Source organism: Amphibalanus amphitrite, unplaced genomic scaffold (genome assembly GCF_019059575.1).
Source record: "Amphibalanus amphitrite isolate SeventyFive unplaced genomic scaffold, NRLGWU_Aamphi_draft 001097F_arrow, whole genome shotgun sequence".
Classification (NCBI taxonomy): Eukaryota; Metazoa; Arthropoda; class Thecostraca; order Balanomorpha; family Balanidae; genus Amphibalanus; species Amphibalanus amphitrite.
The window spans coordinates 210,202-232,624 of NW_024882591.1; the positions used below are offsets into that span (position 1 = coordinate 210,202).

Consider the following 22,423-nt stretch of genomic DNA (forward strand, 5'->3'; position numbering starts at 1 on the left):
CAGAACTCTCGTGTTGCTCCTACCTATAGGGCATCTTTCCCTCCTTTCCCTGTCATTTTAGCACACAAGTATCTCTAAACCGTTTGTCATGGGGTATAGGTATGTTAAATACATACCAGACAACATTATTACATCAACCGACGCCCGTAGCCGGTTACCAATGGCACAGAATGGACATTTCACGACCACCGTTACGGCTGTTCTCGACTTGTTTATATGCAGCGCACACTGGGACCAGGCTCGTATCTTTCCCGGAAAAAGGTGGACGGCCGCAATCCCCAACGGATTCCACAACACTATGTAGCTACAAAACTATATAGTTTTCTTTTTGGCCGGGCCAACTAAATATTGAATAGGTATATTCATAGACTTATCTAAATAGTCTATATAGAGATATATATAGAGAGGAGTCTGTGGTATATTGCATCTCACACACAAAATCAAAGCATACCAATCATCGCACCATGCAACAAATGCCTATTCCCGGCCTAGTGCCTATGTCAATATATCAGTCGCGCAATCCAGGGATGCCCATGCGGTCATGCACTATCCTATATTGTCTTCAGACTGTGGTGGCAAACGCGTGTTGCACTGCTCACTTCAGTTCAGCATGACTTGTTAAATGATTACATTTTGCTGCCAATGTCAATGTCAGACCATCCATGGGTGGTCACTAAATTTCACCGCAAAGCGATACCTCACGACATCGCACTATTCGTCGTCCAGTTGTACCGTTTCGTAATCGAACCGTAGAATAATTAACCAAATAATAAGTTGAGCGCGGACTCCGCTAGACTTATACTTCTTTCGTCCCCAATCGCTGCGAATGATCGTAATTTTCCTGAAGCGCATTTGAATAGCTCAACACGTTACATAATTGCAGGCTGCATAACTCCGCTTGAATATGCATCTATGAATGCTGGAATATGTTGTTTGTCTTTGTTAGGTGGGTACTAGGAGTGATAACATTAGGCAAATATTCTACTCAATGTTCATTGTACACCGTTCATTACATAACAGGCATTATGATGATTTCATTTCATTTGACTCTACTTTTAACAGCAGAATTCCAAGAAGGTACGAATGTCATGGGCATAAGATCATCACTGTGCAACGCTGATGACGACCTAACCACCTCTTTATCCCCTAAGCCAGTCGCTATAATTGGGGAAAAGGTGGCCGAGCGATCGTGACAGACGCTGCAAATATCGAGCAAAATATCTTATCTCTGTCTTCTGAAGGCCGAGAGGACAGTTCCTGTTGTTGGTATAATTTGCTGTCCTTCATATGGCAGCCGGTATTCGATGTGTCCATCTTCGAGTGTCTCGGAGGCTCAATGGTCTGTATTTTCATGACTTCTTGGTGCTCAATCTCGGGGGGGGGGGGGGGGGGCTAGCCATTCCACGAGTACCGTGTGGGATGGCGTTGCTTACTCTAATCTTTGTTGACATTTCTTACTTTTGGAAAGCTGACGCTTACTCTATGGTTGCATGAGAAGCCCACCAATGTCACTTACATATCACACGTCTACGCAATGTCCTCTGCGAGGCCTATGTATGTGGGTCAACGCTGGACACCTGTCAGGTGTCCTTATCCATGCCAAATTGGAATTGGAATGATAGGTAATACTGAATACACGACAGTTGAGGCCCGAACCACTATCAGAGGACCATCTGCGGATCATTGGAGCTATCTGCACTAAATCAAATATTGTTTTTCGTACTGGCAGACTGACGGGTAGCGTACAGGGAAACTGGACGAAGCAGGCACAACTGTACCTCCACGGTCATTCCAGGACACAGCGGGGCCTCGCTGCAGGCCCTGTGTCGGCCCCCAGTGACGTATAAATACCGGCAGATTTGTGCCGCGTCACATGTTTTGATAAGGCTTGGTGTGACGGTAAGGTATGCATGTGCACTAGACAGACGTCACATACAAATAATGAACACTGCTCATTTTATAAACATTTGAATACCAGGAAAACGAGTATATTTATATTATCTAGATTCTAGGTAATAAATGGATGATTCAATTAATCTTCACAAATAAGTCACCTTGGATTAGTGTCGGTAGTTGTCATTTTTTTATAGTAGACATTCCGACAAATTGATGACTCAACGGAGACGGAGGTGGAAGATGACATCGATAACAGCTGTAAGATCTGCAAACGTCTTATCTACGAACAATTATTTCATTTGGAGCTGGCCGGCAGTGCACCTGCCGGATCGGAAAATATCGGTACATTTGTCCGTATATGACACTGAACAGCAGAAACGATGAATTTGAATAAGATAGGTATTCGTTGATCGCTACGATCCGTGAATCGTCATGTTTTTCCTTCGAAGATTGGTAAGTTTTTAGAGCGTCCCGCGGTACTGCAATAGTCACAATGGCAATATGAGATTAAACATTATCCAGGTCTGTCACACGTTTGTTTAAAGTGACACAGGAACCTGCCATCAAACGCAGAGAAGAGAACGGCTATTTAGGGCACTGGACACTAGTGACGGTATATCACGTTCACGTGCCGGCGTCCCAATTCAGTCTCATACCGACCAAACAGTCACAATGAAGGACTGCAGGAGAGTACATTGTCCAGTTTTTGTTGCCCGGGTGAGGCTGGTGCCGGCCTCCGCGACGCAGGGCACAGTTCCATTGCAGACTCTCATCTCAGAGACGCGGTCTGGTCTGGTTAATTCCTGTCTGCCCGGCCCATCCTGGGGTGTTTTTAGTGCGAGTTTCTGGGGAGGGGGAGCGGCAGGCGGGTGCGCATTGGGCAGCGCTCACTCATTACGGGAGAACTGGCTCATTTGCGGCGCTGTTCGAGTCAGCAGAGGCCACATTCTGGGCTGACTGTGGTGCTGTTGGGGCCAGCAGAGGACACATTCTGGGCTGACTGTGGTGCTGTTGTAAGGGGCCAGCCGGGATCACATTCAGGCCCCTGCTGTGGCGCTGGTTCATCCGGCCCCGGACACTCGGTCGTATCTGGAGGCTGGGAGGCGGTGCTGCTGCGGTCTGCCGTCCGTTTGTAAGCCTGTGTAAACAGCTCTCCGTGGTCGACAGACACAGCACGCCTCACTGCGGCACCCTGCCGGGCCTACAGCCACACATTGCCCAGAGTTTGGGACGAGGGACGGCGGAGCTGGCTGCTGCGCCAGTTATCTAGCGCACCAAAGAACCGACTGCACCAGTGCTCCGCCATGTTGAATTACTTACTGGGTAGGAGCGACGAGGGAGAACAAAAGCATACGGAAATCTAAGCGAGAAGGTGCTGGACAGTTGACAAACGCAAGTCGCCATGGCGCTGCTGGCGCAGAATAGTCGCCCTCTCAGCATCAGTTCAGAGGAGCGATCGGAAATGGTTCGATAATCGATTCCTAACGTCCCCCGTCCCCCGGTGGTCCCTAAAAAGGACTTAGAATCACAACCAGCTTTAACATACAATATCTGTACTACTTCTGTCCTATGTAGCTGTCGTAAAGCAGACCACTGACCACTAGCGACTGCGGTAATCTATCTCGCGACATACATTGTCTAATTGTAGGCCACGAGGAGTGAAGAAGACCTTTTTGGATGATCCGGTAACCTGGCGAATGAGAAATACATAAAGTACTAGGTAATAATTTACACAGGCATCCTAAAGAACATGAACTGCACGGCATTTGCAAAGCTTCCACGCTAAAAATAGCGCACTTATATCGCAGTTTCGACATTTGCAGCTTATTGCCCAAGTCAAGACCGACAGAAGCGCTTGTGATTCGGCCACGTCACCGTTCAATCAATTCTAAACATCAATTTGTGGGGAGAAGGGATGTGAATCATTGCAGACCTGTGGGGTTTCACATACCTATGCTACTGATCGTTCCTCAAGTGCACAGCTGTTGATGCGCTGCTTGTTTATATGTGCTGATAGTTTTCTGGTTAACTCATACCATTGCATTCCTATTTTGCATAGAGGCATCTCAAAAGAGGAATGATAAACGGTTTGACTCCTACATTCTGCAACGATTAGATAATATAAGCCTTAAATGAACAGTTATAACTACATAGCAAAACAATCTGAAATACTTGACAGCATTGAGCGAATGCCAAAGTTGCCTGGTGCTGCGGTTTCATTCCGTACCCATCGTGTCACTTCGTAGTTCAATGTGGCGTTAGATCTAAAGAGTTTATGCTGGAGATGATGCGCCAGCTAAAACAGATGGCCCGAGCTGTGTACACGATAAACACATCGGAAAAGGGAGCCCTGACGTGCGGCAGGCGCCAAGGCTCAGCTCAAAGTCCACGCTGTCACTGGCAACATTTTGATGCATTGAAAACAAGTCGTGAGCTCTGATCTGGTTTGAGGGGATGCCGCGTGTTTAGCTTTGGGCAAAGTTATTGAGGGCATCTCATGGAATCTTTTGTCCGAAATTCTTGGGAAAACTGCACGTGCTGATAGCTCGTCATGTTAGACGGCCATGCTCGATGAGGAAAGTAATGCACTCATAATGCATAATGCAAGACCAAAGCCACATTAGAACTTATCGTGCAAACATATCTGCCCGCTTTAATTGCTTTCCTAAAGACGAGAAGCGGAATTAGTGCTGATATGATAAATTTCAGAGGTTCAACTCCGTGTGACGAATGGTCAACCCAAATGCCTTGAGCAGTCCGTCAACGCGACGACATCCTCTCTCTGGGCTGGCTCTGCCGATCTGGGGCTATGGGACAAACAGTCCCGCGAAGGACTGTAGAGAATTTGTATACTTTGCCTCAACCACTGAACCGCGAACTGTTCCCAGGCAGGTCTGGTCCCTTGCGGGGTCACTGCGCAGGTTTAGAACTCCTGTAAATCTCGCATTCCACGCTGCACATCGCACCATTCAAGTGTCACGTGAACTCCCCTTCATAAAGGCGCAGTTGGGTGCCGATGTCTGACACAGACATCACGGAGGCAGTTATCTGCCCCGTCACTTCAAACGGGGACTGACAACCATGGCTCCCCACTGTGTCACGTGATCCCGTGACTCTCCCCGTTAGCAGCCGTCACACGTCATGCCTGCGGTCAGCGATTGGTTATTGGCGACACCGGTCGGTCCTTAAGACCACCGGGCGAGTCCACATACCGGCACGGTTTCCCATGTACTGTTGCGTCAGACTCTCCCGAAGAGCACCGCTGGCGGCACGAGGGGGCGGTCTGACGAGCCGATTCCGCGGATATGGGAGCTGCAATCGGCGGCGGCGACAGTTCCAGCGGCAGATCTGGTGGTGCATGTCAGCGGTAGACTGTGGCACGGTGCGGTCTAGCTGCTGCTGCAGTGGACCGCAGTGAGCCGTCAGGACCGGGACGGCCGGCAGTGCTCCCTTGCCACCATCAGTCGCGAGCGACCACTCTCGCTCGGTAGCCTGGCTTGTGTGTGCCGCGCCGGCTGACCCGCAGTGACACGCAAACACACGTCCAGAGGGTGTCTGGTGGCCGTCGGGTCGCGACAGAACGGAGGCGGACGACGTTTTTCTGTCCCCCGCGGATGCTTTTCAGTTGAGCGGGGCGGCTCGCCCGTGAGCACGGCCCGCTGAGGACCAGGAGTGACTGACTGGCTGAGCGGCAGGCGTGCAGAAAGGCGCTGGTTTATCGATCAGAAGTTAGTGGCGGAAGGTAATTGTTTGGAAGCTGAAGTGTGATTTCAAGTGACAGTGCGGTTAGTTGGCTGGAGAGACGAGAACTGTTCGAGCCGGACGAAGGACCGAGCGTGCGACTTTTACTGAGCAACACTGACTGCCGCTCTTCGATCACTTCTGAGCTCTCTTCACCAGAACTGCGTAGCTGTTTCCCAGTTCCATCGTACTTCGGATTCGGCTTATACTGTTTCAATTGAGTGAGTCATTGTTCGGCTATCATTGACAGCAGCGGAACAGGTTACAGGGATTCGGCGTATATCTGCTCACCGAGCGCATCCGACATTTCTGCGTGGATTGCTGGCAGGACGGGTTTTTCCAGCCAACGTCTCAGTGTTTCTGAGAGAGGTCCCGGTCACTTCAGTCGTGTGGTTTACCCTCGCCGTGCCGGTCGTATCTGAACCATGCCGGTCCGCAGCCGGTGGCACTCAAAGTACAGGCCGGTGCCTGCTCGAGCCAGACCGGCCTTAGCCCAGGCTCGAACCCGGCGTCCGACGGTTGCCGCCGCCGCCGCCGCCACCGTCGCCGCTGCCGTGGTACACGCACCGACCTCTAGATGTCAGGAGGGTCGCGGTGCGGCGGCTGGAGCAGGCGGCGGCGAGCAGCGTCCGCCGACCTCCGTCCAGTGGCAGCAGAGACCGGCCGAGTGCCGCACTCCGGCCCGAGTTCGGGCCATGCCCGACCAGGGCGGTCGGCGCTCACCGCCGCGAACTCGTCACCACCAGAGCGCGGCGCGGCGCGGCCTGCGCGGACTCCTCGGTACCGACCGACGCAGCCGAGATGGACAGGAAGAGCGCCCCGCGGCGCCCCCGGCGGCCGCCGGTCGTCAGTCGCCGCCACCCCCGCCGCGGATCGAGCGCCGCGTCTCCGACAGTAACCCGCTGCGCTGCCTGTACCCGTGGGCCTCCGAGGGGCTGCTCTCCACACTGGACGACTTCGGCGTGTTCCTACCGGGGGCCGTCAGCGACAGCGACCTCTCCGGCGGCGGCGGGGGTAGCAGCGAGACCCGGCGGACCTCCCTGCGCCCTCCGCGTCTGCGGCTCTCCCTGAGCCTCCCGCGGCGTCCGTCCGAGTCGAGCTCGTTCCGGCGCAGCTCGGAGCTCATCAACAGCGCCGTCGAGTTCGCTCCGTTCACTCCGTGTACCGACCAGGAGCTGGCCGAGTGGCGGGCCGCCGCCGCCCGGCACGCGCCGCCCCCGCCCCCGCCGCCGCCGCCGCCCCCGCCGCCCGTGCAGCTCAATGTACCGGAGACGGTGGCCCCAGTGGTGGACGTGTGTGCTGGTTTGGTGTCACTGACAGTCGGCCTGCAGCCGTCAGCGACCGCGCCCTCGGCGCCGCTACTGGAGGCGGCGCTGCGCCCCGTGGCCAGGGTGTGCTCCGGCCTGGCGGCATTCACCGCCCAGAGGACGGCAGCGGAGGGCGGAGATACGCCGGAGGAGCGCGGAGGGACGCCGGAGGAGGATGGCGAAACTTCAGTGGAGGATAGAGCAGCGCCGAACGGGCGAAACTCTCCACATGTCCCAGAACAGACCACATCAGAGACTCAGGACAATGATAGAGGCGGTCAAATCACTCCAGAGACGGCCCGAAGGGTGCCTGTTGTGGTGGAGGTGACCCCTCCCAGTGAAACAGACCGCCCTGATGGTCCGGGACAGGTGAAGGACGCCCTTCCGGCCCGTACCCGCAGGAAGGCGTTCATCTACCTGAACCAGGTGAGGAAGGATAAAACGGGACGTCTCCTGGGGTCGGCGACCTCCGCGCCGGCCTTCGCAGGTTCAGGGTCAGGGCCGACAGGGGACGGGGATGATTTGGATGTCGCCAGCGGAGGGAGGCCCTGAAAAGTTGTAACTTCATTGGCGCGGTCTTTTATGTTTAGTTATATTGAGTGGGCACGATAAAACCGAACTAAGTAGGTATCTAAGGACATTTGTAATGTGATGTTTTTAAAATGTTCAACAGAAACTGCATCATTATTGGCTTTGGCTTACATATCTGGCTTTATTAATCAGGACATTTAAAAAGAAAAGCGCTCAGTATCAGAATTCCACATACGGCTCGTCTTCAGCATGTTTGTTCAATTCACGGAGTTCATTCGAATTCAGCCCACCCTGTAGCATCGATTGAAAGCTAGATGATCAACGGGAAAACATAAATATGTTTCTTTTTGTATTCAAACATTGGTGCAGCGACACTAAAGGTTCATTCCTTCCTCTTATGGACCGGTCCGGCCGTTATTTGCGACAAACTCGCTGAATTAGACTAAATATGCCTACACTACAGTGCACATTGATCCTGTATGCATCCAGTACCTATACATGCGGTTCCATTTTTCATTGTTTGCTTGTTTGTTTGTTTGCTGTTTGGTTCATTTCACATTTCATCTGTCACATGCGTACCTACGATGCAAACATTGAGAGAACGCGGTGAGTAATGTGTAAGTGGATGACCATAGTTTTGGGCATCATCACATCATCTTCTTTCTGGCCGGTCATTGTCCCGTTGTTCACTCGAATGTAAGCGTGGCTTTTCCTCATGAATCGGCAGGCGTTTTGCGGCAATCACAACCCGGCCCAAGTTTCCCTACCAATGCCCCAACTTTTTGTCCATTGATGTCCGTTACTATGCGATGGGCCTGGTGCACTATCAGTTTTCACATGACCATGTTCCGTAGCTCAGTGTCAATTCTCTTTTTATGGTTCAAATTTGCCATCGAGGGTAATACAATTGTTTGCATTTCAAGTTTAACTTCTCAGGCTTGCGTTGAGTGTCCTGCATTGTCAGTCACATCCCGTCTACTTTCCTCTGTCCAGTCCAGTCCTTCAACCCGATCTCTCCCATCGCCGTCCGCTACTCCGCCGTCCGGCCCGCCCGGCGCCCCGCTCGGAAGGGCTGCAGACAAGTGGCTCGTTGTGGCCCAATTACAGAGCCGTGGAGGCAGGACAGAGGAAGGGAGCACCGCCGGCAGAGGACGGGGGAGCCGTCACGGCAGGACGCTAATGGGTGCGACGGCGCGGAGTGGGGTAACAGGTCCCTGGGCGGACCGCTGCGGGACCAGACGGACCGCTGTGGACGGACCATTGGAGGACCAAGGGCAGACCACCGCAGATCGGAGAAAAAGCGGGTTTGATGGAGCAGCTAATGGCGGACTTTTCTCTGTCGGATCGTCCGGGCCGGACCACAGGTCACTGACCAGTGACCTGTGGTCCGGCTGGCCTCCCCAGTACGTGCGCGCGAGGAGCTGTAACGTAATGTCATCATACAATTACTGGCCTGCGACTCTACCAAAGGCTGTCCGTCTACAATCCGCATTGGTATTCTTTATCACCCACCTTCCCAGCTTTGATGCCTACCTAAACCTTCCTGATATACTCAGTCTTCTGTCACCAGCCTATACCTCCCTGATACTGTACTCGGTTGCCAATCCAACCCTCCACTTCCCCCGCCTTTCACCGTCCTGCACTCAGCATTCTTTACTGGGCCATTACCACATGCTTGGGCCGGCCGTATAAAAACAGGCAGGCCACAGCGACCGGGATCGGGCGCGGGACCAATGACCTGGCGCTTATCTGAGGAATCGGTTGAGCTCCTAGCCACAACACATCACCTATATTTCCATATCAATACAGGATAGGACAAAGGATTTCCTCGGCCGAGTAATTAGAGTTGGGCCTTCCTGTGCTCGTTTTGTTACGGTAAGCGGATCCGTTCTCAATGCGACACAATACGGGGCGAAATGGTACGCTCCACCAGGAAGGTCGTGCCGCGGTTACTAGCGCTGATAAACGACAATCGACAGGTTTGCAGTGAAAAACAATGCGTGGAAACAGAGAGACGCACTCACTTACTGGATGATTCATATGTTGACAAAGCCGAGAAGAAGGCAATACTGTCGCTCGCTCGGGAAAACGTACCCTGTCCAGGCACCCAAACCTAAACGGTCACCAAGGCCAAAAATACACTTGCGCAGAGCTAAGGGTGACAACTGCGGTTGTGTGGTGTGGGGGCCCGTCAGCACGGAGAATGGTGATCAAAGTTAGGATGGGCCGGTCTGAGGGTAGAGGAAGCGGATGACATTGCACCCCTAATGCCCTAAGCTCTTACTCTCTTACTGATGCTAGTTATCGCCGGATTATAGCGGCATCCCCCTACCTCAGCGCACTCAGCCGTAACGTTAAAACGTCCTATCCGCAGCGAACGCTGAGCGGAGCCCAGAGTGGCGCAACCCAGCGGTTACTGCGACCTCCCCTTCCTCCCCTCCTCCCTCCGCCAGTCTCATCAGTCACCTCATTTACGGTCAGACGGGTTACGGACGCCTGGCGGACGGCGCGGAGGCTTTAGTTCCCATCTGAGCTCTAGATGGCTCTGAGGTTCAGTAGAGCGACGCCGTTCGTGACACACGCGCTCACGCGAGCTGGCGGGCGTAGGACGTTTCGTGTGAGCTGGAAACGCTGATGATGCTATTGAGCTGATGGTTATTTTGAGATTATGCTGCTGAAAGGACAAAAATAGCAAAGTCGATGCTGATGGGACTTCCGATGGAGGATTCACCGAATTTAATTTTCTCTCCCTCCAAAATTCTTAAAACTGGCCTGCATGAAATGGACCAGTGCCAGCCAGAAAGCCAGCACTCAGGGCCCGGCAATTATGATATGTTGGTATGCCTAATTATTATGCCGGTCTGTGCAGTGTGCATGCCCACCTTACCATCATGAAAGCATCCTATCGAGCAACTCAGAGCCTGGTATCGGTACGACCTACATCATCCCTACTATTCATTAATTACTATCACTCATCAAACGTAAGTCGTAACAATCAATTAGCCGGAACGTGTCCGCGTGCGAAACTCACTTCTTCCCAACGAGACACCACGGACCGACCACAGAAGAATACCACCGAATAATGAGCCAATACAGTCGGCACGGAGCCGGGCTCACGCGAGCGGCTCGGCCACCCTCATCTCCGGCGGCCGGCGGCTATCTCCGGTGGGCGCCGCCCCCGCCCCCGCCCCCGCCCCCGCCGCCGCCCCCGCCGGGGCCGGTCCGGCAGGCCGCCCAGAGATCGCCAGGTGATAGACGACAGGGAGGGACAGACGACAGAGAGCCGCAGCGGAGGACGCAGTGTGCTGCAGTGTGGGCGCAGTGACACAGTGACACAGTGACGCTGACGCAGTGACACATTGACACAGTGACGCTGACGCAAAGACACATTGACTTACCGACGTGTTGAGATACTGACGTAATAACGTACAGACACACTGACGTTCCAACGTGCTGATATATTGATACAACGACTTACTAACACACTGACTCATAGACGTGCTGACGCTTTGTCGTGCTGGCTATTGACGCACTGGCGCCTTGAAAAACCAAAATGCTCACGCATTGACATATCAACGCACTGCCGCACTACTGCTCTACCACATTGACAAATTGACTGCCGGACGCGTACCGGGTCGGCGACAGCGGGATCTCGCTACTCAGTGGGTGCTCAGAACTGGACGCGACCGGCTGGCGCTGACTGGCAGCACGCGGTTCTTCTCAGCGTAACAGTGCATTGTGGCAGCCGAAGGCGACACTTCCGCGAGGAGCGGCTCAAAGCGCCGAGAGGTGTGGTTGTAGGAAGTGGCTGCAGTGAATACGCGACTGTGCGGATACGAACATCTCGGAAGCAGCGATATCTCCGCGTCCGATGCGCCGAGCAGCGATGCGTGCTTGTTACAAGCGACCAGCACATCCTGGTGTGACTGAAACATATCGCTCTATTGATGCGTGAAGAGGTGCATCGCTTCCGTGCAGTGATTATCGAGCCGGATCGGCTGTTCCATTCAGAGCAGCACGGGTCATTCAGGGAGAGCCAGAAGTCAGTCGCGAAGGGAGAGCCGACGACAGTGAGGATCGACGAGTGTTGCGAGCCGGATGGACAGACGGACGGGTGTGGAGACCTAGTGCAGTCAGTCGCAAGATTGGTACCGGTGCCACGTCACTCACGTTTCATGTGGAGCTGTGACGTGCGATATCACGGAGCTGTGACGTTTATGTGATGTAACGAGGAGTGAAATGACAAGATGTTACGGTGGCAGAGTGGCAGAGACAGTTGTGGTGGTGACGGCACTACGAAGTCTCGAGGTGTTCCGGTGAGGTCATTCACTCGGTGACGCCGGGTCTAGCCCCGCCAGGTCACGCCAGGTCAGGTCAGGTGTCGATACCGTCTGACGGAAGATGCGGAGTCAGCGCTCGGCAAAGTCCGGACCGGGGGGTCTGAGCAGCAGCAGTGACCGACTGCTGGAGTGCGACACAGACCCACTGGTAGGTTTTAGCGGCACCGCGCCCTCACCAGCGACCGCCCACTCTCTCCATCCTCAGGACCGGCTTATCAATCAGTCTTGAGAACACTCTTGACCACACTTCTCTGTGACGGAGTGACCGCCACCCAACCTAAACAACCGCGCTGAGGAGAGCTGTTGCAGGGTCGGGGTGACCGTTTGAGTAGATTAGTGGCATTTTTGACGGGGCGCGCCCATCCCAACTCGCAGGGCTATGTGTTCACTGTTTACTGCTCCACCACTGCGACGGGTGGTCGACTCAGTCAAATGACACATTAGTGCAGTGTCTGTGTCTATTATCGATGTTGGTTTTGGTATGTGCCGATATGTCAGTGTCGATGTTGGGTCCGTTCCAATGTTCGTGTCAGTGCCTGTATCACTGCCGGTGTCAGTATCATTGTCAGCGTCACTGCCGGTGCCGGTGCCGGTGCCAGTGTCAGTGTCATTATCGCCATCTGAGCCTGCCCCCACCTGGGTCCGCGGTCCGATCGGACAGGTGTCCGACAATGACCCTCGGCCGACTGCTGGCATTGAGCCGGTCCGGTCGGCCCCAGTGCCCCGCCGGCCGCCGCCCCGGGGTGACCCGCCCGCACCGCCCGGCCCGAAACCCTGACCTACCGCGGTCTCCAGCTAGATTCCGACACCCTTCACCCAATTAATATACCCGCTCTGAAATCTGACCTCATCTCTGAAATCTCCTGTCCCGTAAAAACTTGTCCTGGTTGGAGACTATTCCAGATCCATAATTACCGATTTTCATTCCTGACCCTGATTCTGGCCAACATATTTGAGCCATATGCCAGTGCAGCCCTCTAATGACCTCCTTGGAGGATGAGATCCCATGCCAGTCGGTAAACAGTCGGCCAAACGTTTCCACTAACCGGGCCAGGCCGCTGATCACTGGCCAGTGCGGTGCAGTGCAGTGAAGGTGCTGCAGCGATCTCAGAAGTGAGGAGTGTATAAAGGTGTGGTGGTGTGGTGTCCAGTAGATTGGACGGTGACTGTAAGAGAGCGACAAGCAGAGGTCGGTTCAGGAAAGCCATGGGCAAGTGGAAGAGACGGTTCCCGCGGCAGGTAGGAGTTGGGTACGAATGACGTGGATTCCTTTGACCGTCATAAAGGCCATCTTTAGTACGGCATAAGGAATATTTTTCATAAAAACGTAATTCAATGACTTTGTCAATCATTTCTTTTAAAAAACCAGCAAGATGAAAAATAAACGGACTATTGGCTGACAAAGGGTGACCGATGTTCCTTCAATTAGACAAACGGTGTTTTTTTATATGGAACGCAGTTCGATAACCAACCTCATCTATCACAAAATTTGAAACAATCCTGTGGACATTCGTTGTAAAACCGTCTCAAAGTACCTGCTGAGCAAATGTTTGTTTTTTTGTTCCTGGCCATCAAGGACAGTCATAGTTAGAAGATCGTTCATCGTACTCTTTTACGTTTTTTTTTTTGCTTCCAAATAAGCTAGTAATCCAGTTAAAAACCGATTGCCATGTCGCCCGAGTCAATCCAAATTTATCACTTGGTCGATCTCCTTTGACTGATCACTAATTTAGTTTAATCTGCCGGATCTCAGGCGAAGGATGGCCATCAGTCTGATGTGGTGAGCCGGGTATGTGATACTGGCAAGTAGCAGACAGGCAGAGCCCAGAGGCGGACTCCTCAATCAATCAATCAATCAATCACATGTATTTGAACATCCAGACGCATGTATGAATTAGTACAAAAGCACTTACGTGCTTAAGTCGAGGTACATCATTCACACTGGTCCATGATAACTGACAACAAACACCCCACATCACACATCACTTTTCCGTGGCTTCCCTACCTTTAACAAATCATATTTCTTTACAGTATCTCATATTTAAGACTCAAAGCGCTTGGTTTCCCTGATATACTTTTGTACCGAAGCAGCCACAGCCACACACAGGCTACTGTTTTTTCCAGGACCATGAAGTATAATAGTTAATTTATCTTTTGAGTTAAGCGTATGGTAAATATTTATTAAATGTCTTAACGATGCTTCAAGCTCTTCCCTTTTTTGTGCGTACTGCGGACAAGACAAGAAATAATGGTGTACTGATTCTGTGAGGGAATTGCATTTACAATATGGTGAATCTACCAAAGATGAATTTGTTTGAAACATATGAGAGTTTAAGCTGGACATACCAAGCCTGAGGCGAGTGTGCAAAATGTTATCTCCCTTAGTTCCCAAGCTATAATAAAACAAAGGTTTCGCTACCCCATACATCTTCTCTAAGGTTTGTTTAAATTCAATAGCATTTCTGATTGATTTGGTTTGTGCTGATAGTCGATTCCATCTTTTAATGGTCTAAACTCCTGTGGAGCACTGTGTGATGTTTAATGTTTATGCCTTGGTGCAACATTCACCACAGCCAAAACGCAGCAACCTACTAATGAGGGCGTGTTTCCCGAGAGGAACCTCTGCTCAGAAAAGAAAGAAGCTGCATTCAGTCCGTAGTGAAACGTCATTTCATACTTAAATTAAACGATGTATTAATTAAATTTGTAACAGGTACCCTGGCAAAACGCATGTTATGAATAGGCATTCGTACGATAAACAATGCACACTGCGTACATTGCGTACATAAACAATATACTACGTGGCATTTATCGAAGCCACCCAGAATAACTGCCACGTTGTTCAACATGCTGTGCCACCGACGTCAGTACCGCCCGCGATAAGCGATATTTATGTGTTCGGGAGATTTGTTTGCGTCTGGCCCGGCAACACTTGGTCTGCGCCAAACCTCACACAGCTCCGGGTCCTATTACCCCGGTCAGGGAACGTTACAATCGAACATTCCGTGACCAGGGCTCCTGGCTCCAGTCCAGATTTGATCATGAGACTTAAAGGGAGATTATGACCTTTTTCCACAAAATCTGAGTTAGGACCATTTTCTGACAAAACACAACAAGTTATAATGTAAATTAAAACCATTTTGCTCAATTCGGTACCTTGCCGCAAATATCTCAACTTGAAGTCACGTTAGCGGGGAGCGCTGAAAATGACCGTTGAATAAGTACTTACATCACTTTTTGGTACTTGCATGTAATTTTGTAAAATGAGCGTATTCCTTACATTTGATCTTCATCACATCTAGTTAGTTAATGGTCGTCTATAGTGCCTTCAAAAGATATTCATGGTTTGGGGGTGGTTTATGTCTAAATTTACGCAACTATTTTTCCTGTTCATCATCTGTCGCCATATGCTGCTATTTTAGTAGCAACGACTCAATTTTGAATCGGTCCCGCCGACTGCACAATAAAAAAGATAGATACAACACTTTTGCGGCATCACTGAAAAACTTATGCAGTACTGTTATCAAAATTCTCATAACACCGTTCGACAAACCTGAAGTCTTTTTGAAATAAATATGCTTGTATTTTTCGCTTCAGGCTCTGAGGCCAAAATAATGAATTTCGTAGTCGCAATCGCAAGATTTGGCTGCGTTTCTGGCGCATGCCGTTCATTTGTGGCGCAAAATAATGTTGGAAACAAAGAAGAGTAGGCACTATGTACCCCCGAATTAGAATCTAATTAATTCTAAACCGAATTAACTCTAATTCAAATTAGAATCCTTACAACCAAGCAACGACAAGGCGATAACATAAACAAAAACCCAAGCGTCGCTGTTTGAAACAAAAGCGCCATATACTGCGACTTTTTTATAGAGAAGGACAACGCATTTCGGTGGGTGTTACAAGTACTGCAAGTACTGCTTCTTTTTTGCAAAAATAAAAACCTTTTTCACATACGAAAATGTGCTAGGAAATTTTCATATTTTATAGAAACTACAGTAGAAATAGTATAGATGTCGAGTAATTTTTATTTAAGAAAAAAGAAAGCTCATTATCTCCCTTTAAGGTCTTGTCTCAGTTTGTCAACCCTAAGCCTTAGATTGCTGGCATTAAAACGAGAAAACGTCTTTTGTGGTTCTCCGGTGAATAAGCTGTCAATGAATAATGATAATGGTAAAATCAGGTCATTGTGTTTTAAAGGTACTGTTTCTTAGGCAGTGATCCAGAATAAGGTTTATCAAATTATTTTCACTTTTATGCAGCATCAAAATAAAGTATCTAAGAAGAAATTGCATGAAAGTAACGCCCCTCAAAGATGCCGTACAAAATATGGGAATGGGGAGGTTAATACCTAGGCACGAGGGCGTATGCACGGGAGTACCTACGCACAAGGGAAAATGCTATGAATGGATGTTCAACAAGCGAATAAAAGCGACGCATTCAGATCCATGCAGTTTACAAGAAATAAGTGCACATGCAGACGTTTCCACCAAGTGTCTCCAAACTGTCTCAAAAGTCTAATGCGACTGATTACGGGAAACTGCCCAGTGTCGTCACCCGTGAACTGCGCTGTCTCGCGACTCACGATCCTACCAACCGTGCATTAGTGGCATCGATCGGTAACAAGTGAGTCGGGGGTTCCCCGGGCTAGACACACCACTGGGGATCCTTTAGCATTGAGGGGGAGGCCGTCGGTGGTTCGATTTTTTCGAGCTAGCTGCAAGGTGGGGCGCATTTTTAGTAGAAAATCAGCATCCTCTGACCTTTGCACTCAGCTGTTAAAAACTCACCTTTACAAGAAAGGCAAAGTAGGCCGTGTTCAGTGACCGAATGAGCCATTGCACACCGTCTGACACTCGTTAGGAAAAGATCATCAACATAACGAGTCTCTGCCATTGTCCAGTGCCGCACCGGGGTATAATTATCAGCTCGCATAACGGCTTTGTTCCGTGGCAGTTTCGCTGTCTGGGTCACTGGCACGGCCATTTCTGGGTACTCAGCTGGGCCAGTCTGGAGGCGACACTTTTATTTTACATTATATCTCAGGCGTATACAAGGCCCTTTACCCTCACCTCGCCGAAAACAGCTCGACTAATATGGATGAGTTTTATTCAACCAATCCTTCAATTTACATACCAAATATAGACGAAAAGAAAACGCGTGTTTCGCCACATCACTGCTTGCTTCAATACCCGAATTGGTAGGCTATAACACAGACAAGTATCAATCACACCGTAAGTGTTGATTTGTCTGGCAAAGGGTTTAGCTACTGAATGCTCTAGGAACTACCTCTGACGTGGTTCGCCTGTCTGTCTGTGTCTGCAGGGGTCGGCCGACTCCAACTACTCCCAGCCGTCGTCGGAGCTGTCACTGGACGAGGAGCGAGAGACGAACCGGCGCGAGACGGAGCGTCAGGCGCTGGCGCAGCTCGAGAAGGCACGGGTGAGAAACACGAGGGGTGGGGCACCGGAAGGGTAGGACGGAAGAGTAGTGCGTGGGGGTGGGGCGGATGAGCGAGGTAGGGTAGGGGTCGTGCCAGCATTTATACGTGTGATGACATAGCTTAAAGTTCTCAAGCAGCCAATAATGACGTTGAATTCATGCCCTGACGCCAACCAGCTATAACATTACCCTCATTCCCCCACAATATTACGGCCCTTTCTGTCCCTTACAGACGAAGCCGGTTGCGTTTGCTGTAAGGACCAACATCGCCTACGATGGCAGCCTGGACGACGACTCGCCCGTCCACGGCTCCGCCATCTCCTTCGACATCAAGGACTTCCTCCACATCAAGGTAAGGACTCGAGGACTTCCTTCACATCAAGGTAAGGACTCGAGGACTTCCTTCACATCAAGGTAAGGACTCGAGGACTTCCTTCACATCAAGGTAAGGACTCGAGGACTTCCTCCACATCAAGGTAAGGACTCGAGGACTTCCTTCACATCAAGGTAAGGACTCGAGGACTTCCTTCACATCAAGGTAAGGAAATAAACGGCTTTCTCCGCGTCAAGGTAAGACAGTCAGGGACCTTCTCCGTGTCAAGTCTCCTTCGACAGCCAGGACTTATATAAGCAATTATCATTTGACCTCAAGGATTTTTTTATGATCAGGGTACACAGTACGCCCACAAAGCGGCTCCTGCAACGGCAAGGGTATTTGGCCACTAAGCACCATACTGTCACTCGATAATTGGCACGGAAGGACGAATGCCTGTTCAATTCCCTAGCGTCCAGGGCCTAGAGTTCAGCCGTGCATTGTGACGTTGAGAGTGCGTACATTACCGGAAACATCCGATCGAATTGAGCCGTCCTGACAGCTGAGCTGCGCGCTGAGCCCCCGAGACCGCAGATATCTGACAGTCGTCCGGGAGTGATTTATGTATCATTGATCCAACCACAATCACTGGTTCGGCTCGTCATGACGTGTTCGGACCCCCGGCCACGCACGAACCGCGGCGCGCGGACCGATAGGGTGGTAACACTGGTCGGTGGTTGGTGCGTTACGTTTAGAACAAGTGAAGGGGTTGTCGCTCTTATGCAGTTACGCCTCTCAATAATGGCCAGCGAAACTGCAAAGAAAGGCAAAAATATTCAAGCGACGAACATTATCAGAGTCCAGTGTCAAGGTTTTTGTCTGTAAGCTTACAGACGAAGGTCTCGATTGCATATAATACAGTGACGAATTGGGTACATAAAGTCCTTACTTGAAGCATGCTTCTCCCAGAAACACTTTCTCAAGGAATTCTTCGTAAGAGCCGTGCATTTAAATCAGTAAGGTAACATTAGAAAGTCAGCCCGAGTCATGCGAATAGGGAACCGGATAGATAACAGGTATTGATATATTGCAGCCGCATGCAAACTTAATAATATGGTCGTATGTTCGCTGCAGAACGCTCCACTTGACCCATCAATATTTAACAACTTAGCTAAGTATAGGTACCAGCAAATGTAGGCAGCTGACCTCCCTTCCAAGACCCGTGTTCCTTTATATGCATGCTGTATCTCGCATCTTCGGTTAGAGTTCGATAGACTTCGATAGAGTCCCTAGTCCAGGGGTCGGCAAATGGTGGGGCATGCCCCCTTTGGGGGTAATGGAGCCCTTTCGGTGGGGGTAATGAGGGATTCTGAGAAAGCCTATCTTTTTTAGAGTTTGTAGCTCCAGTGATGGAGCCATCGTGACTGTTGCATCCCAGCCCCCAGGGTTCAAAGATTAGCCCAGGCCAAAGGCACAGCACACATTGATTAGATACCAATTTTCACGTACCTGCTCGCCTCACCATCTCACCCCTCCGTACAGTCGTTCAAAAGCAGCTGCAACTTTTAACCGTCGCCCGTCTGTTGGCGTTTCAACAGCCGCTAACGTAAGGGGGGAGGAGTCGATCGGACCCCCGCGGCCTCCCGGACTCTGATATGGAGCTGTGCATAAAAAAGACGAGCGTGCTACCCGTGACCATATAGGAAGCCGCTGCTGCCCATTTTTAAGGTCCTTGGTCATTCCGTCTCATTCAAGAGGGCAATGATAAGTGTCGAGAAAATCGGGACCCGCTATAACTTCTTGAAGTGAGATTTTATGGCTCAAGATGATCTCCAGAAAAAGCTCATAAGCCAACGGTCATTATGGGTCCAGAGGCCAGTTTTACCAACAGAAAAATAGCCGCCTGCCGGAATTTTTGCCTAAAGATCGTTTCACATATGGAGCGTAAACGGTAAAGCCCTATCCGCTTACGAGCCCATCGCGTTTACGCTCGGTATGTGAAGCGGTCTTGAGGCAAAAATTCCGGCAGGCGGTTATTTTTCTGTTGGTAAAACTGGTCTCAGGTCATGATATTTTCCGGGCTGGTGAAAAAAAAAAAATGATGGGCTCGAGGGTACAATGTGGTCGTGATCCAATGCCTTTTACGTGAGCTTTTAACGAAAAACCACCCGCCGCCCCTATACGTACAAGGGTTAAATGGGATATAGCATAGGCGGCGGAACGGGGAGGGCACCGGGGCACCGTGCACCCTTTGATTTTTGCATTTTAACATTAGCCCTATGGGCGTTGCATGGAAAGAATGGGACCAAAAGTCGGCAGTGCTCCCCCCTCCCCCTTCATTGAAGGTGTTCCGCCACTACTGTGATATAGTCATTAAATGTTTTGTGGAGGAAGTGTCATGTTTTAAATTTGATGCATTGGAAATGCAAAAATACCCAAAGAGTTCCAGGACGGTATGGAATTTCAGTAAACTTAGTTGTGTCAGCAATGGGGTCTGGTAGGTGGGGGTAATGGCCCTGCCTGGCGCCCAAAAAGGGGGCACGACCACGAATGACCTGCCGACCACTGCCCTAGTCCCACTCCGATATAACCTGGGTACATCGTGCGGCGATTTCCAAGTCGGTTCCTACGTCTCATTAGTGACCTGAATCTTAGTGTACCTGGCGGTTCATCCACAAACTATAAGTCTCAGGATAAGGGTTCCGGCGGACGGTACTTTTGGTACGGTATACCGTTTTCCGTGCGCCACTTCTGACCGATGCCTCCCACGTCTGTGTGTCCAGGAGAAGTACAACAACAGCTGGTGGATCGGTCGGCTGGTGAAGGAGGGCGCCGAGGTCGGCTTCATCCCCTCCCCGGCCAAGCTGGAGACGCTGCGACTGCTGCAAGCGGGCAGCACGCGCAGCCGACCGCCGCCGGCCGGCACCGCCGCCGACATCCTCTCCACCAGTGAGTCCGTGCTTCAAACTGGATCAGCGAGACCGTCATATGTCATTTTCAAAGAGCTCGCTCTTCATTTATTGTGCATTGTCGTCGCCAGTGACCGCGAGATTTCATACATTATAGGCGTTTTATTAATGAAGTCATCCGAACGTTTGCTTGTGTCTTTTTCTGGGCGAGGGGGGAGTCATACAAACGAAATTGAAGTGCTTCCTCGCGTGCATCAGCGTCTACTTAATTTAGAATCCCTTAACCCAAAGCTAACCCCGGTGCTTTGCTAGAACCATGACTCAGAGAACCGGCTACATTTGAGCCCACCTCCGTATTGCGCGTATCACCACTAAAAGTCACAGCTAATAGCAGTAAATCTCCGTCAACTCTTACCGCGGTCTGTGGCAGTCTGTCACTGGCGATGACTGTGAATCCCTCCATGTCACTGACGACTACTGTGAATTCCTCCTCCAGGTCTGGACGCTGACCAGAATGGCATGGAGACCAACATGGGCGAGGACTCTGACTCAGTGGGGAAGGGGAAGCCGGCGCTCACCACGCCTCCGGCCAGGGAGAAGCGGAAACCCTTCTTCAAGAAACAGGTAGGTATCCAAATATAGACACGTCACTTTCTCAGCCATGGCACCTCAATCATGAATTATCGTCCAGTCGCTTTTTTTTCTACGCCGCCACCCATGAATAGGTGACCAGGAGTGCGCCCTCCCTCTATCCCAGCGACACACAGAACCTTACGTTAACACCAGACCAAACTTAATATGACAAGTCGCGGCACTCCCTGCTAAGAGTAAGGAAAAAAACAAAAGAAAGCAAATAGCTGTGGAGTGAGCATGCTGTTAATATGTTAACATAAGAGAAGCAAAGTGGTCACAACTGCAAACAGTTAGTGACTGCCCTCCTACACCCCTGAAACGCCCACAGATATACACTCATACAGGGTAATGTTAGTGGGAGGAAGGTGATAGAGGGGGAGCAGTCATACAAATAAAGTGGATGGTTGAAGGTGATCTTTCTGGTCAAATTCGAGCAGGATCAGTTACTGAACCCCTGCAGGGCCGTCCAACTAAGCAAGGCTTGTTGTCGGACAGCCCACAGAGGCCAGTTCCGAGGTGACAAGTGTAGAAATAAAATTTAATTAAAATAAATAAGTCAACATAACACAATCGGGAGGTAATGTCAAGAAACGCCAAGAACGAAAGACAAAATGTAAAATAAAAATAAAAATAAGATAAATTTAATCAAAATCAAATTAAGTTTAAATCAAATCAAAAAGAAAGAAAGAAAGAAAGAAAGAAATCAGAAATAGGAGGTAACGGGTAATAGAACTACCCAATAACCAAGATGATTTTATGTTGATCAAGACAGCCCATATTCAGCCCAGATTCAGCCCGTATTCAGCCCAGATTCGGGACACCTCCGATCAAGCTGAAACTCGCACACAATGTAGGCCATGACATGCCCAATCCACAGTCCAAGTCATTCGGTGGCACTCCCAGCCGTTTGACCTACAGAGGTCAGCAAAGGTCACGTGGCCCAAATTTGCACAGCAGATTGTGGCCCACCCAGTAGAGCTAGAGCGCTAAAAATGGCAACAATCGACTCGCCAGCATCTAATCTTACTTTCCCAACACTCATTTGACCTCTCAAGGTCATGCGATGACCTAAGGTCATTTGTGGGCTATGTCGAAAATACACTTGCACAGCAGTTTTCGAGTAGATGGATTGACCGAATTCCAAATCAGAGCACATCATCGGGTAGCCCATAGGCCGTAGTAACTTTCCTTCAAAACCGCTTTTCGATATGTGACCCCGTTTGACCTCTGCAGGTCAAAATGTGCAAATAATCGACACTCAATACGTCGCAGCCCGGATTCAGCCCAGATTCGGGACACCTCCGATCAAGC

At 50.6% G+C, this 22,423-nt stretch overlaps 1 protein-coding gene across 1 annotated transcript; it reads left to right on the forward strand.

Moving 5' to 3' along the window:
• The first annotated feature begins 6,267 nt into the window (after nt 1-6,267).
• LOC122370101 (mediator of DNA damage checkpoint protein 1-like) lies at nt 6,268-21,779 on the forward strand. The gene is made up of 5 exons (XM_043345368.1): nt 6,268-7,370; nt 17,141-17,257; nt 17,490-17,609; nt 20,354-20,519; nt 20,976-21,779. The coding sequence occupies exons 1-5, from the start codon at nt 6,333-6,335 to the stop codon at nt 21,119-21,121; spliced, it is 1,587 nt and encodes a 528-aa protein (XP_043201303.1). The 5' UTR covers nt 6,268-6,332; the 3' UTR covers nt 21,122-21,779.
• Nucleotides 21,780-22,423: the final 644 nt, after the last annotated feature.

Excerpts from the sequence above, each read along its gene's own strand:
- LOC122370101 (XM_043345368.1), top strand. The coding sequence starts at position 6,333 with ATGCCCGACCAGGGCGGTCGGCGCTCACCGCCGCGAACTCGTCACCAC. Across the intron at positions 7,371-17,140 it reads CGTTCATCTACCTGAACCAG|GGGTCGGCCGACTCCAACTA; the intron begins GTGAGGAAGGAT and ends CTGTGTCTGCAG. Across the intron at positions 17,610-20,353 it reads AGGACTTCCTCCACATCAAG|GAGAAGTACAACAACAGCTG; the intron begins GTAAGGACTCGA and ends CTGTGTGTCCAG.